At 40.8% G+C, this 15,063-nt stretch overlaps 2 protein-coding genes across 6 annotated transcripts in view; one reads left to right on the top strand and one right to left on the bottom strand.

Annotated features, from left to right (window-relative positions):
• Positions 1 to 15,063, top strand: part of LOC144003248 (glycoprotein hormone alpha-2-like) — a 38,594-nt gene that overhangs the window by 10,987 nt on the left and 12,544 nt on the right. For 2 of the 5 annotated variants that reach the window (XM_077499302.1, XM_077499301.1), the window contains exons 3-5: positions 2,059 to 2,324; positions 7,719 to 7,887; positions 14,519 to 14,792. The gene's annotated coding sequence lies outside the window, so the exon portion shown is untranslated. Of the gene's footprint in view, positions 1 to 2,058; positions 2,325 to 7,718; positions 7,888 to 7,952; positions 9,243 to 13,483; positions 13,799 to 14,518; positions 14,793 to 15,063 lie in introns of those variants that run through there. The other 3 variants (XR_013278919.1, XR_013278920.1, XR_013278921.1) reach the window with 3 other exon arrangements.
• Positions 1,439 to 14,761, bottom strand: LOC144003250 (atrial natriuretic peptide receptor 2). Its single transcript, XM_077499304.1, has 23 exons — positions 14,538 to 14,761; positions 13,709 to 13,820; positions 13,506 to 13,638; positions 12,477 to 12,609; positions 12,298 to 12,402; positions 12,124 to 12,226; positions 11,916 to 12,061; positions 11,779 to 11,851; positions 11,549 to 11,699; positions 11,390 to 11,476; positions 8,120 to 8,263; positions 7,933 to 8,054; positions 7,723 to 7,861; positions 7,569 to 7,617; positions 5,917 to 6,018; positions 5,721 to 5,840; positions 5,564 to 5,657; positions 5,393 to 5,480; positions 4,584 to 4,723; positions 4,318 to 4,470; positions 2,438 to 2,536; positions 2,268 to 2,359; positions 1,439 to 2,204 (listed from the first exon to the last, which is right to left on the bottom strand). The coding sequence occupies exons 1-23, from the start codon at positions 14,565 to 14,567 to the stop codon at positions 2,055 to 2,057; spliced, it is 2,565 nt and encodes an 854-aa protein (XP_077355430.1). The 5' UTR covers positions 14,568 to 14,761; the 3' UTR covers positions 1,439 to 2,054.

Genomic DNA, 15,063 nt, shown 5'->3' with positions numbered 1-15,063 from the left:
GTAGTAGGGATGTAATGATATCCAAACATCACGATACGATATGGTCACGATACGATAATTACCACGATATTGTGGGAAGTTGGGTGATCGGCCGATCCCTTAAAAATAAACCAATCTTTTGCACCGATCTCATCTCTCTCCTCAGATGTCTGAAAAAGTATCCTCTTCTGCTGAGATGATTAATAGGCTTTTATTTTTATTTGAGAGAAATACTTGAAGTGCAGTTAAAACAAACTTTTTGCATGATTTTTTTTTAGCATTTTTGGAACGTTGTTCAATGTTTTTCAATAAATCAAATTGGAACACTGAAAGTAAATGCTTATTATGAAAAAAAAATCAGGATTGGCAAAAATCCAGATCGGAAGGTCAGACCCTTTAAAACAGGGGTGTCAAACATACGGCCCGCGGGCCGGATCAGGCCCGCAAGTGGGTTTAATCTGGCCCGCGAGTTGTTTTGTAAAGTTAAAAAAAATAAATAAAAAGAATGTAATGTCTAATTAATCAGCCGGCCACAATCAAAACATACAAATTTGTAATTTCACAAGCAGTCCTCAGATGAGTAATGCAACTTGAACGGGGAATCGTCATCCTGGATGTCTTTATTTTGCACTCAAACTTTTTTATTTTATTTTTTTTAATCATACACAGACATAAATGTGTTAAATTACTGGTAACACAAATAGATATGACAAGGATTAACGTGCTTATAACATTATTAACACCCATGCAATGCATTCTGGGAACAATATATATTGAAAACAGGTCAATTTAACACGTCCGGAATGTATACCGGCAAAGTGTTGCCGCATTCCATTTGCATCCGTCTTATTTTTCGGAACAATATGATTACAGATGAGCTCCGTAATTTAGGGCTGGTCCACGAAAATATGCGTATCAATTATGGCAATTGTTTTTAAGTTATATACCGTTATTTTCCCGATTCGGCCCACTTGATAATATATTTTCCTCCATGCGGCCCCTGAGCTAACATGAGTTTGACACCCCTGCTTTAAAAGATCGGGGATCGGCAGGAAAATTGTGATCGGTGCACCTCTAGCTCATTCTAGGGCTGGGCAATAAATCGAATTAACTCGATTAATCGTCATTCTGAAAATCGAATCTTTGAAAATTTGCTAAAATGGAATTTTCTCTTCTGGACTATTAGATTTAGACTTAGACTTGACTTTATTGATCCCTTTGGGATGGCTCCCTCTGGGAAATTTACATTTACAGCAGCAATAAGAACAGATAATGAAATAAAAAGTAATTCAATCAATCAATAAATAAGGTTATTACACCAGAGATTGAATTAATAATAATAATAATAATAATAATAAAATAAAGAATAAAAATTCAATCAATCAATAAATAAGGTTATTACACTTGAGATTGAATTAAATAAATTAAATTCTTATGATCGGTTACATCCAGATGTTATTGTGAGTTGTAATTTTGCTAACTATGAATGTTGAGTTGACGTCAAAACTGATTTGGAATTAGTATATATTATTGTTGTCTGAACATTTTGCACAGGAATTATTTTTGAATAAATGAAACCTTTAAATAAACGTTTGTTCGGTTTGTTCGATTAAAAGCGTAATCGTCCTGAATGACTGAAAATATCAAGATCAACATTTTTTGACCATATTACCCAGCTCTAGCTCATACTAAAAAAAAAAAGACAACATTGTTCTTTTGTATATGCACTCGAGTCCGAGTCACCTGATTTTCGATCCGATTCCTCTGCAAAGTATTGCACGGACACATTGAGTTCCTCCACATATTGACTCAGTTTATATACATATAAGGGCCAAAACATGCCTTTGTGAAAATTAAATTGCACTAAAAAAAGTAGCCACCAGAGGGTGCTAGAACTGCACAAATGGAAATCAACCTGACTTTTTTTTTTTTTTTTTTTTTTAGAACAGATGTGCTGCTATTTAATATTGTGACATGCTGATGGCGATATATCGTGGCAGTTTTAATATCACGATATTGCTGTTATTGTTATATCCCTAACTGTATCTAGCTAATGTTTTTTCGACACACTGCCTTCAGGTGGTTGAAAGGTCCCCGACATCGAGCTGGCCCGGCAGGGAGGACCCCAGTTCTCCCTCGTTGGCCCTCTCCGAGGAGACGCTTTTGCCATCCAACTCCTTGGAGGTCTTCCCGTCTAGCCAGTACGTCACCATGTCACCTTTACCCTGACAAGGGAGACCGTTCTTGCCGTGAGCGGCCGTCGGCATCCGAGCGGCGGCGACTCTCACCTTGACCTGCAGCGTTCCTCGGCAAACCAGCACGTAGCCGCCGATCTCCTCCAGCAGGTAAAAGACGCTGGCGCTGCACTGGATCTTCAGTGCTGTGCGACACGACACACGATACGCACGCTTGGTCACTCACTTGGATAGACATATGGCGCGCGCGTGAGAACGAATACCCAGGCTGGTGGACTCCATGCGAGAAGCCGTGTTGACCGTGTCGCCAAAAAGACAGTAGCGAGGCATCTTGGTCCCGACCACGCCCGCCACCACTGGACCTGACCATAAGCACAAACACATTTATTGGATACCCTGACCTTTGACAGCTTTACGTTTTCTATTTTTTTGGTCTTTATTTTGGTTTTTGATAAAGCTGCATGATATTGGAAAAACATGCGATATGCGATACAGTTGCTGAATATAGCGATATCGATATTATTGAGATATTTAACATGTACCCAAAGAAATGACATGTTTATTATCTAATGAAAGAATTACATTTTTTTTTCATGCGGTAAAATAATCAAACTCAATGTATTCTTAATTAATAGTAATTACCTCTCGATAATGTTGAACTATTGGTTGGTGGTGCACATTTTCATTAAGTACCCTGTGTTCCAACTTTATTTTATATTATTAGGATTGGAACACCAATGGAACTAGGGACGTGGAAACCAAATAAAAAGAGAGAGTGAGGAGGGGATTTTTTTTCAGATTGTATCATCAGTCAGTTCCTCTCCTCGAGTGTCTTCTCTCCTTTTTTTTGTCTTGTTTAATAAATGTCAAACAGTCAGACAGTCTGACAGGTCAAATTCAGATAAAAGTATACAATTCCATAGGGTGCTAGAACTGCACAAATGGAAATCAACCTGTCTTTAAAAAAAAAAAAAGATGTGCTGCTTTTAATATCGTGACATGACGACAATGACATATTGTGGCAGTTTTAATATCGCGATATCATGATATTGCTGTTATCGTTACATCCCTATGTTTAAATAAAGAAAACTTATATTTTAATTAGGGCTGTCAAAGTTAAAGCGTTAATAGATTAATTAATCACAGAAAAATGTCGCATTAATCACGTATTAACGCATATTAATCGCACTATTTTTTTTGACCGCACTTGAGCCTTGAACGTAACCGTTACCGGATGGTTACATTGAAGGCTGCGCAGGTCAGTGATTAGGTCAATGCACGGCATTTCCTACGCCTGTTGTTCCAAAATGAGTGTGGTGACTCCAGTTGGTGTTATGGTAGTGATTCATTGCATGTGCTAACCTTGAGCGCCCTCTTGTGACCTGGGGAAGCAACTGTGAAGAGTGAAAATAATCTCAGTCGTGTGTATTAACGTAGCCTGCACATACAGCTACCAACACAATTGGTGTGCTCGGTGGTCAATTTCGCTTTAAAAAACACCCCGTTGGGACTTTAGATAAAACAAAAGTAATTCGAGTTTAATTAATTAATAATTGCTGAATTGCAAACAATTGATATGATGCTTTTACGTTTTGAGCAATACAAGCATGCATGCAATTGCTTACATGCATTTAATCAATGTTTGCAAATGACATTCAGATAATAAAATGCATTAGTCAAAATATTATGGTATTTTGAATTTAATTTATATTACGCGAATACGCAAGTAATTTAGCTGATTAATCGTGATTAATCAAAATTAAAAAGTGTGATTAATCAGGTTAAAAATTTTAATCGTTTGACAGCAGTAATTTTAATTCCTCTTAGTAAGTGAGCTATTTTTAGAACAGACCCATGGGCTACTCATGTTGTCCTAGGGGCTAACTAGTAGAACATTGCACATTAATCAGACCATAAAGACAAACATGTTTGCATGTGTCTTGTTGGCCTCCCTCCTCCTCTGTGCGCAACTTCTTCCCGATAACGAGTAAAGAGTTAATTAAAGGAAATTAGTCAACCCTACAAGCAGCCAATCATATCGCGCCCTGCTTTGACATCGCCTCAAAGACGAAAAGCACAGCCAATCTTCGCGGTTATTGAAACCTTGAAAACCTGTGAAACCAATAAATCGTTTTGAGCTTACCTGAGTGGATCCCGGCGCGAATCTGCAGCTGCATGTTGGGCTTGTGGGGGATCCGAAAGGTGCGGCACACGCCCACCAGGTCCAACGCCATGCTGGCGATCTCGGAGGCGTGATGGATGCCGTTCTCTTGCGGGACACCCGACACCACCATGTCTACACGCACACGCACACACACATAAACGGCGGTTACATGCGCGAGGAAAATTTTCTCCCCCAAAAAATATGAGCGCCCCCCCTTGTCTATTGCACGCGTGTGCGTCGCTCACAGGCGTCTCCGATGGTTTCCACCTTATAGACGTCATAGATGTCGATGATGTCGTCGAAAGTGGTGTAGAGCTTGTTGAGGAAGTCCACCACCTGGTATGGCGTACTGCTGCTGGACAGCTGCGTGAAGCCCACGATGTCACTGCATACACATGCACACATAGTTAGCCCATCTGACAATCATTCCCGCATGCTGACTTCCTGTCACTGTTCATTTTGTCTGCCATTTTGGAATGTAGTCTCAGTTTTAGTACAATTTCAGTCACGCTTGTTAGTTTTGAGCACAGAAAGTCAACCTCATCCCGTTTTTATTTCGTCCATTTTTAGTCGACTATAAGTTGAATTTTACTCATCTAGTTTTAGTCAACAAAAATTGTCAACGTTTTAGTCTAGTTTTAGTCATGACAATCATTTTTACCCCGATATATTTATTTTTTTGTCAGCAGATTATATTGAACCTTTTCGGATCTAAAACTATTTCACATCAATTTTTCTGGACACTGCTGCGAGTAGTGTTAATTTTGTCTGCCATTTTTAAATTTAGTCTCAGTTTTAGTTCAATTTCAGTCACGCTTGTTAGTGTTTAATCACAGTAAGTCAACCTCATGCCGTTTTTATTTAGTCCATTTTTAGTCGACTATAAGTCTAGCATTTTAGTCTTTAATTTAGTCCAAGAAAACATCATTTTATTCCTTTAGTCTTTTAGTCTAGTCGAGTCTAGTTTTAGTCCAGTGAAAAATGTGCGTTGACGAAATGATTTTTTGTTTAGTTTTGTGTTGACGAAATGAACACTACTTGCTGTCTGTCCAACCTGAAGAAGACGGTAGCGCTGACGTAGCTCTGAGCCTGCGACGGCTTCCCTTGGCGTAGGTCATCGGCCACCTGGCGAGGAAGCATACCTGTACGCATACATGCGCACACGGTTGACAAATGTGTGTGTGTGTGTGTGTCGGCGTTGCCCGTGTTTGCGTTTGCGTTATACTGTAGAGCAGCCTGTCGGTCTTCTGCTTCTCATGCATCAGATCTTGCGTTCGCTCGCCCACCAGCACTTCCAGATGTTTGCTGTACTTCTCCATCTGAAAGGCAGTTGCGTGCGTGTGGGTGCGTGTGCGCGCATGGGGACGCATGTTCAGACTTACCAGGCTCATCATCATGTCCACCGGGCTGACTTTGACAGGGTTGATGCGGTAGACAAACTTCCTGATTTGCTCAAAGGTGGGTCGCTGGGCGGGGTGGTGAGCGCCGCAACGCCGGATGAGCTGCGTTGTCGTCAGACGTGGTTAGCTTAGCGGCGGCCGATTTGCTAGCGATCGTCACGCCGGCTAGCTTGCTCACCTCCACGTAGTCGGCGGGACACGGGCAGGTGTTGTCGGCTTTGCTGGAGATGAGCTCGGGCAGAGGTGGACAGCAAGAACATTCCAGACTGGACTCGTCCACCTGCACAATTTTACCTTATGGCTCAGAAAGTTATTTGTATTTGTTTAGATTTTTTTTTTTTTTTTTGAACACAAAAAACAAAGTTATTTTTATGTGTATTTTATTTATACTAATATTTCTTTGTTTTCTATCTGTGGCAGCAATACATAGTAGGGGTGTGAATTGCCTAATATCTGGCGATTCGATCTGTATCACAATTTGATTTGATACCGATTAATCCCGATACAAGTCTATACGTTGATTATTGCGATTTTTTTTCTTTTTTTTAACTCAAATTTAGAAAATACTAATTAGTAAACTTGTACATTGTAAGATTTGTATGAAAATTGTATTTATTAATTGTATTTATTGTTCTGAAATGTCAGGCTTATAACTGAACCACAATTTAACAGTTTGCAATCGGTTTCATGTTTCTATAGCATTAAAACAAAATATTAAGGCATAATGTTCCACTAATATAACATTCTCTCACGCTTAGTGTGAACCATAACCCCAAGTAAGATATTCCATTTAAAATTTCAATCAAAAATTGATGTTTAAACATCAATTCAGCCGCATAATCAATCGATTCGAGAATTGCGCGCTGTCATAACGATATATTGCTGAAACAATATTTTGTAACGCCCTTAATATATAGTAACAAGGACAACAATAGTAGTAGGGGATGTAACGATAACGGTGATATCATGATATTTAAACTGCCACAATATATCGTCGTCGTCATGTCACGATATTAATAAAAGCAGCACATATTAATAAAAAGTCATGTTGATTTCTATTTGTGCAGTTCTAGCAACCTCTGGTGGCTAGTATTTTTTAATGCAATTTAATTTTCACAAGGCATGTTTTGGCCCTTTTAAGTATATGAACCGAGTCAATATGTGGAGGAACTCAATGAGTGCTTGCATTAAGTAAGTGCCTCAATATTAAAGGGATACTTCACTTATTTTAGGCCATTATAGCAATAAAAAGTTCCTATTTTGTCGATAATTTTGATACTTTAATTATTTTTCACGTACAATTAATACTTTTAAAAAACAATTTTGCGACTTGTCGACTGAAAATGACATCACGTGTTCAGTGCTCAGGTAACGACCAATCACATCTCACCTGTTTGGTCATGTGACATTCACAAGCTGATCTGTGATCTGTTACATGAGCCCTGAGCACCTTGTGATGTCATTTTCAGCTGACAGCAAGTTGCAAAATCTGTTTTTAAAGGTACTAATTGTACATGAAAAATAATGAAAATATCAAATTTCTTAGAGACAATGTATTAACGTTTGACTGCCAAAAATGGCTAAATAAGTAATACTTATTAAGTATCCCTCTGTTATTAGAGATTGTAGGTTGTTTATAAGTATTGTTGTAATGTACAAAAGCACAATATTCTTTTTTTTTTTTTTTTTACACAATATTGTGACCTTTTTTTGAATCGCCAACATCCCCACAATATCGTGATAATTATCATATTGTGACCTTCATATCATGATAATATATCGTGATGTTTGGATATTGTTACAACCCCAATGTATAGCATTCACACTTACAGGTACAGGGTCACTGCGCGTGGCTATCTCCAGTAGGATTATAGAAAAACTGCGCACACAATACACACAAATTGTTACTGTGCAAGTGTGTCTTCAAAACAAACAATAGACAATAAATGCTTTTGTGTGCTGTGCTTTCTACATTTGTAGTCACCTGAAGACGTCTCCGGCCAACGTCAGCTCCGCGTAGGCGTCTTGGAACTCTGGAGCCTGGTACACTTCCTGTAGTCGTTGCTGATAGGCAGAGAGAGGCCCCGCCCCTTCCCCCCGGCGATACACCCTTAGCCCGTAATCTACCAGGACGACGAGCTGGTCAAAGGTGCGTGGAGTTTGCGGGTTCTGTGTGTTTTGGGGGCGGGCTCACCAGTGATCTTGCACACCCAGCGGTCGTCCAGCACACAGTTGAGAGACTTGAGGCGGCCATGACAGACGCGGTGCTGGTGGAGGTACGCCATCCCCCTGGCGATGTCCGTGGCGAAGGAGAACCTAGAGGCGGCGCTGATGAAGTTTTTTTTTTTTTTTCGCGAGAGCATCCCGAGAAGCGAGCTTACCTGAAGCCCCAGTTGAGAGGGATGTCCTCGTTGAGGAGGACGTCGTTCAGGCTCCCCTTGGGGCAGTACTCGGTCACTATGGCAACGCTCGGCACTTGGACGCAGCCGCCGATGAACTTGCACAGGTTGGGGTGGTCCAACTCCCTGGACACACGCAGGCTCTGTTTCCGAATTGCTCCTTTATCGGCGAAATTGGTTGGACTTGAGATTTTTACAAGTACCAATTGAAAAGAAACGATACTCATGCTGCATTGGCGGATGGGCGCAAGTTGGATATATCCGAGTTGTATTTTCCCAGTTCCGACCTGAAAGCATTCGAGGCGAAAGTAAACAACCAAAATGGCGGATAGCGGTAAATTGTTTTTTATTTTGGTCCTCAAAACTCATTTTGACCTCCAGCAAACTGCCATACTCGCAATTTTGCTTCATTTATTGTTTTTATCTTATTTCATAAGCATTCCATACAGTTGAATAGTTGACCGTTATAATTTCTTGCAGGGAGATAGCGGCAGACTGTCATGTACGTTGCGTTACTTGGAGTTATGTTGAATATTTATGAATGAAGAAAGCTATTTAGCTTTATACTCGAGTAAATTGTGTTTTACCATTCACGGTCTGTTTCCATTGTAGAGTGATGTCACTTGTGGTCCGTCGGTGAAGTCGGGGTCCTTTTTTTTCCCCTCAACTTCACAAGTGGAATTTCCGAGTTGGAGGGGGCGTTCCCGTCCGTACACACTTCCTGGTTTGAACTTGGAATAGTCCGACTTCCGACCATCGTCGAATGCAGCATTAGCTCTGCACTGATCTGAATATATGACTTGAAACCCGATAGGCAAAGACTTTTGAGGTCGCGAGGCTGCCATATTGCTCCTCCCAAGAAACGTTTCTCGGCATACGATCTTATACAGTTAAAGTATCGAAATTAGAGAATATTTGAGACAGTATTTAGTAGAAACAGCATGATTTATGATGTTTTACCTTTGTTAAACATAAACAAGAGGACTTCAGACATTTTAAAACTTGCCCTAAATCCATGTATAAATTATATGCTTCATGATGTTTACAGGAGGAAACATGTATATATTTTTTTAAATTAAAGAATTATAACTTTAATTCAACAAAAGATGTTTCTGACAAATCTTTTTTTTTTTTTAAACTCTGCTTCATCTATCCTTCCCTCCTTCCTCTCTTTAATTTTTCCTGTGGTCTCTTGAGATCTCCTTAATTTGTTGGAATTCAGAGGTTTCTGGGGTTGGTTTAAGATTCTGATTTTGTAACTGCGGGTGGCAGGTGGCGTTTAGTTGGTGCTTGATTTCAGCTTTGACTTTGATTAATCTTTCTTTCCTTTGACCTTTCCACTGGTCTCCTGACCTTCTGAACTTCACCACTCTGGCCTCTACCAAATCTAATATTAGTAGGGCTGGGTATTGCCGCCAACCTCACGATATGATACGTATCACGATACAGGGGTTGCGATACGATACGTATCGCGATACATATGTGTCCCAATACTTGATCTTCAAGGCGATGCGTATCCCAATATGTTACATTAATCTTATTGCATTTTATAATATCAGTCATATGTATGCCTAAAGGATATGTTTGTTATGCTGACTGACAAAAATATTTTTGTTGGCAGCTCTTCTGGTTTACCACCAAAGCCTGGTTAAATTTGCAGCTTTCACAGACAAACCGGGAACATTTATTAATAGGCATGAGCCGATATGAGCAAAAATATCAAAGTATTAAAATTACAGCTCTAAAGTGTGCTTATTTGAAATATTTGGGGAAATAAAAACAGCATTTTTTTTCATGTAACACATTGTATTTCGTTTTTTTAAACAAAATATAGGAAAACTGGTACATTAAGACATGGCAATGTTAAGTTTATACGTAAATAAATAGTAATATTCTTCCTCTGCTTTAATTTTTCTTAGCAAGACAGTGTCTGATGAGCGATTTTTGCATTAATTGAAGGCAATTAACTTCAAAGACGCTGCTGGTTTTTATTTTTTGCTACAATGCAAGCTGCAACGGCAAACGTTAACTGTCTATTTAAAGTTAACAAGCAATATCGATTCTGACGCCTGTGTATTGATACGTGTATTGTAATGAGGCCCGCAACGATATATTGCCGTATCAGGAACTGAGCGTTAAAAGAAAAAGGGCGTCTTGAAAGCAGCACATACCGTTGTTTTTTATTTTATTCTTTTTTTTTAGTTGTTGAAGATAGTGATCACCCCACCCCGCCCCCGCCCTGAAACTAACTGCCTACAAGCTGTATACGTCTCATCTGTACGTATACCGCGTAGTTTATACCAGGGTTCCCCAATCCCAGTCCTCGAGGGCCCGAGTCCTGCAAGTTTTCCATTTTTCTGCCTACCAACACACCTGATTCATATAATGAGATCATCAGCGTGCCTGATAACGATCTTTATCTTTAGTATCAGGTGTGTTCGTAGAGGGAAAAATGGAAAACCTGCAGGACTCCTGCCCTCGAGGACCGGAATTGGGGAACCCTGGTTTATACAGTAATCTGCTCGCGAGGTGGGAGTTGCAAGATGGCCGCCCTGTGACTTCCAAGTGCTTGCATGGGAGCGTGTATGGCTATCCAGTAGGGGTGTGAATTGCCTAGTACCTGACGATTCGATTCATATCACGATTCACAGGTCACGATTCGATTCGATACCGATTAATCCCGATACGAATTTATAAGTCGATTGTTGCGATTTTTTTTCATTCAAATTTAGAAAATACCAATCAGTAAGCTTGTAGAGTGTAAGATTTATATGAAAATGTATTATTTTTTTATCTGAAATTTCAGTCTTATAGAGGTTGTAATCTGTTTCATGTTTGAACAGCATTAAAATAAAATATTAAGGCTTAGTGTTCTGTTCATACCGAAGTCAGACGTTTTGTTGAATATTTTTCCATTAAAAATGGAAGTTTAAAAATCGATTGACACACACACACACACAAAAAAAAAAAGAAAAAAAAAAGGCAATGATGATAAGACGTTGAATCGGTAAGACTACCGAATGAACAATTCTGAGCTCTTAAAAAAAAAAAAAAAAAAAAAAAAAAAAAATCGATTTTTTTTTTTGGAATCGATTCGAGAATCGCGCGATGTAGTATCGCGATATATCGCCGAATCGATTTTTTTTTAACACCCCTACTATCCAGTCATATATTCAGGTCTGTGTAGCTCTGCAAGTACCCCGTAATGACAACATTAAAGTGGCCACCCATCACCATCTTATGACGACTTACCGAACTTGCTTGACTTCCTGTCTGATGCTCTTGGACAGAGAGAAGGACTTGCTGGCAATCCTCTTGATGGCCACCGTCCTTCCGTCACTGAAAGACGGATCAGCGTCAGCTCGCTCGGGGAAGGGTGACAACAAGTCAAACGGGCGGGTGCGGGCATACTAGATCCCCGTGCTGGTGAAGGCGGCCTTCTTGCTGGCCGCTTGCCCCCCGCAGGAAGCGAAGGCCGTCATGCAGCTGGCGTTGCTGTCGCTGTGAGTCGCAGTAGCCGCCATGCTCATCAAACTGCCCATGGCCACGCGCGCGTGCTGGTCTGTGGCACCGAAAGACGCACACACACTTCGTTGTCTTGATTGCGGAAAGCATGCAAATTATGCGGTGGATTGCTCTACCTTGCTTGATGTGGTCAAAATCGATGATCCAGCTCTCATCCCACAGCAGCTTCTGCTTCTGGTACCTCAGCCACTAAAACGCACAAATTGGCACGTGACAATGACGGTTCTCACAATGGCGCCAGACGACTTCTCACCAAGACGGTCAGGACAAAGCCGAAGCACAGCAGACTCAGCGGCAGCCCGATGGCCAGCTTGGCGGACGGGCTCATGGGACATTCGCCGCAGTCGGCGGGACAGGTGGAGCAAAGCTCCGCCTCCTGGCACTCTCCGTCGCCGCAGACTGAATGGGCCAGAAAGGCAGGTCGGTTACGGCGGCGTTTGCGGCGTCATGGGTCCCCGTACCTGCGGAGGGCAGCACGGTGCTCTTGGCCTCCAGCGCCACCTGCATGCGGCCCACTCGGATGTGAGCGATGAGGGACGTCAGGCCGGCGTGAAGCAGGACTACCTGGGAGACAGGAAACGCATTTCACAAGGCCGTCGCTCTTCCCTCCCGCCAGCGCCGTCGCCCAGCCTTACCTTGGCGCTCCAGTTGGTTTGCGTCATCTTGCCCGACGTGGAGATGGTGTGCGTGAAGATCTTGCCGTCGTCGGGGATCCATGGGCCGCAGATGCTCTCGGAGGTCTGAACGCAAAGTATGAGCCGATAGCGGCACGTGGCCCCGCCTTTGTGCATGTGTGTGCCATGCGTGTGTGTACCATGTGCGCCAGCGGGCAGGAGTGGATGTTGGCGTGATGAATGCAGCAGTTTTCGCCGTCTGCGTCTTTCCAGTTGGCAGGACACTCGTGACGCTCGCAGAATCTCCGAGCGTCTTCCACGTCCACTATGGAGCTAAACACGTGGCCATTTATTTATTTATTTATTTATTTTTTGGCTACTCGCAGCAGGGTACGGAATTTTTGGGATCCTAGCAGGGGTTTATTTTGCATACCAGGGATAGACCGATTATCAACCGGGCCAATTATCGCAACGGCCTTTTTACGAATCTGAAGGCCGATAAATTTGCTATCTCAATGAGGGGTGAATACTTGCAAACGTAGCGAATGTAAGGTTTTCATCAGGATTTGTAAGATGTTCACAGTTTGGACTTGTCTCAAAGACATTTTGAGCATATTCATCACACAGTATGGAGGTAAATATGGTGCAAAAAGTAATTTGTTAAGTTGTCATTTCTACAGATACAAATCCTGACTTTTTCAGATACAAATGTACACTTTTTTTCTACAGTTACATGTTTGTTTTTTCTACAGGTACAAAAAAAATTTTATGTACAATTTTTTTAGTGCGTTTTTTTTTTACAGGTACCATTTTTTTTACGTACAATTTTTTACAGGTACAATTTTTGACAGGTACAAATCACGACTTTTACAGATACAAATGTATACTTTTTTTCTACAGGTACTTTTTTTTTTTTTACGTACAATAATTTTTTTATGTACTTTTTTTTACAAGTACAATTATTATTATTTTTTTACTACATGCTCTTTTTTTTTTTAAATTTTATTTTATTTTATTTTTTTTACAGGTACAATTTTTTTACAGGCACATTTTTGCAGGTACAAATCACGACTTTTACAGATACAAATGTATACTTTTTTTCGACAGGTACAATTTTTTTTTACGTATCAGTTACAGTAACAGTATCCTTGACAACTAATAATTGGTATCGACCTTGAAAAAAACAAAATTATGGGTCTATTAATAGTGCATACACAGGTGCGGGGTACCTGTGAGGGAAGATGCGGTTGTCCACGGCCCAACCGTAAAAGGAATCCTGGACGGAGACCGAGTAGACGACGCTGAACACCTCGCCGCTCTTCACCGTCTCGGGAGGCCGCAGCACCCACGCCATTTCCAGACCTGCACGCCGGCATCAGCATTTTGACCACCACCAAGCCCCGCCCCCGCATGCCACCATGAAGACGCTCACCTCCGCAACTGATCATGTTGGCGTCGTTGGGGCGCTCCAGAGGCCAGCAGTCGTACTCGCTGTTGTCGAGATCGTGCCAGGTGGACACAGGTGTGACGCAGAACACGCACACCTACGCGCGCGCCACAATCAGTTACTTTGGACTCACTGACTGTCATAGACGCTTCTGTCATTTTTTGTTTCAGGAAAGCCAAATGTCAAAGTTTCTTTTTTGGAAATGAAGGATGTGCATGTGTGTGGAGTAGGAGTGTAACGATATATCGATATTATTTGTATTTGTATTGTCATTTGTATTTGTTTAGAAAAATACACAAAAGTACTCATTGTGAAGAAGACACCAGTTTTAATATTGTGTTTCAGTGATGGTACAAAAACGATTTTCTCATTGAAAAAAAAAAATCAGTTTATGTCTTGAGTAGTTTTATCGTAGATTATCGTGGATTTAATACCTGACCAATATATCGATAATCGCGGTATCGTCATATCGTGAGAGCATTGTTATCGCGAGCCTTGTATAGCTTATCGTATCGTTGGGGTACCCAGATCCCACCCCTAGTGTAGAGTAAAAAGCCAGCCCCCCCCCCCCTAAAAAAAACAAACAAATAAATAAATACATAAAATCACCTTACGTAATTGCCTCTGTATTTTTCTGCCGTATAAGCTCTCAATCAACCAATCAAGTATTGTATTCTTCCGGTACAGATACTGTACCGGAAGAATCCACTTGAGTATAGTAACAAAGTCTTTGTACTTCTTCATTACCCATCACTGATGAATTTTACATTTTTTTGCGCTCACCATACTGAACAGGACAAGATGGATCTCTCACCAAGATCATGTAGCAGAGGTTGCTCTTCATGACGGACCAGGCTAGATCAGGATGGATGAGGATGTTGTTCTGCTGCAGGCAGAGCCAGGATGGATGGAGCAGGGTAGTAGCAGACCGGACCAAAATGGAGCAGCAAGTGTACAGCTGTTGGAGGTCTGAGTCCGGAGTGAGTGTTGAGCAGCATGCTCTCAATTTTAGTCGCCCTTTTCAACGTCCAGCTGTTGGTGCAAAGTCTCCCCCTGCTGCAGGACACTGGTATAGTATAACTTGTGTGGCAATTTTTTTTGTTTTTATGTTTGTTTGTTTTTTATTTTATTTTATGGAGGACCAAAACTGCCAAAATTCAAAATTATTAAATGAAAATGAAATGTATAAATAAATAAATAAATTACTAAAAGTGAAAATAAAAAAATATATAAAAACATTTAATTAAAAAAATAAAAATGCATTTATTCATATATATATGTATATATATATATATATATATATATATATATATATATATATATATATATATATATATATA

The sequence above is a fragment of the Festucalex cinctus genome, chromosome 16 (assembly GCF_051991245.1).
Source record: "Festucalex cinctus isolate MCC-2025b chromosome 16, RoL_Fcin_1.0, whole genome shotgun sequence".
Classification (NCBI taxonomy): Eukaryota; Metazoa; Chordata; class Actinopteri; order Syngnathiformes; family Syngnathidae; genus Festucalex; species Festucalex cinctus.
The sequence above is the reverse complement of the archived record's forward strand: the minus strand, read 5'-3'. Positions and strand labels throughout refer to the sequence as shown.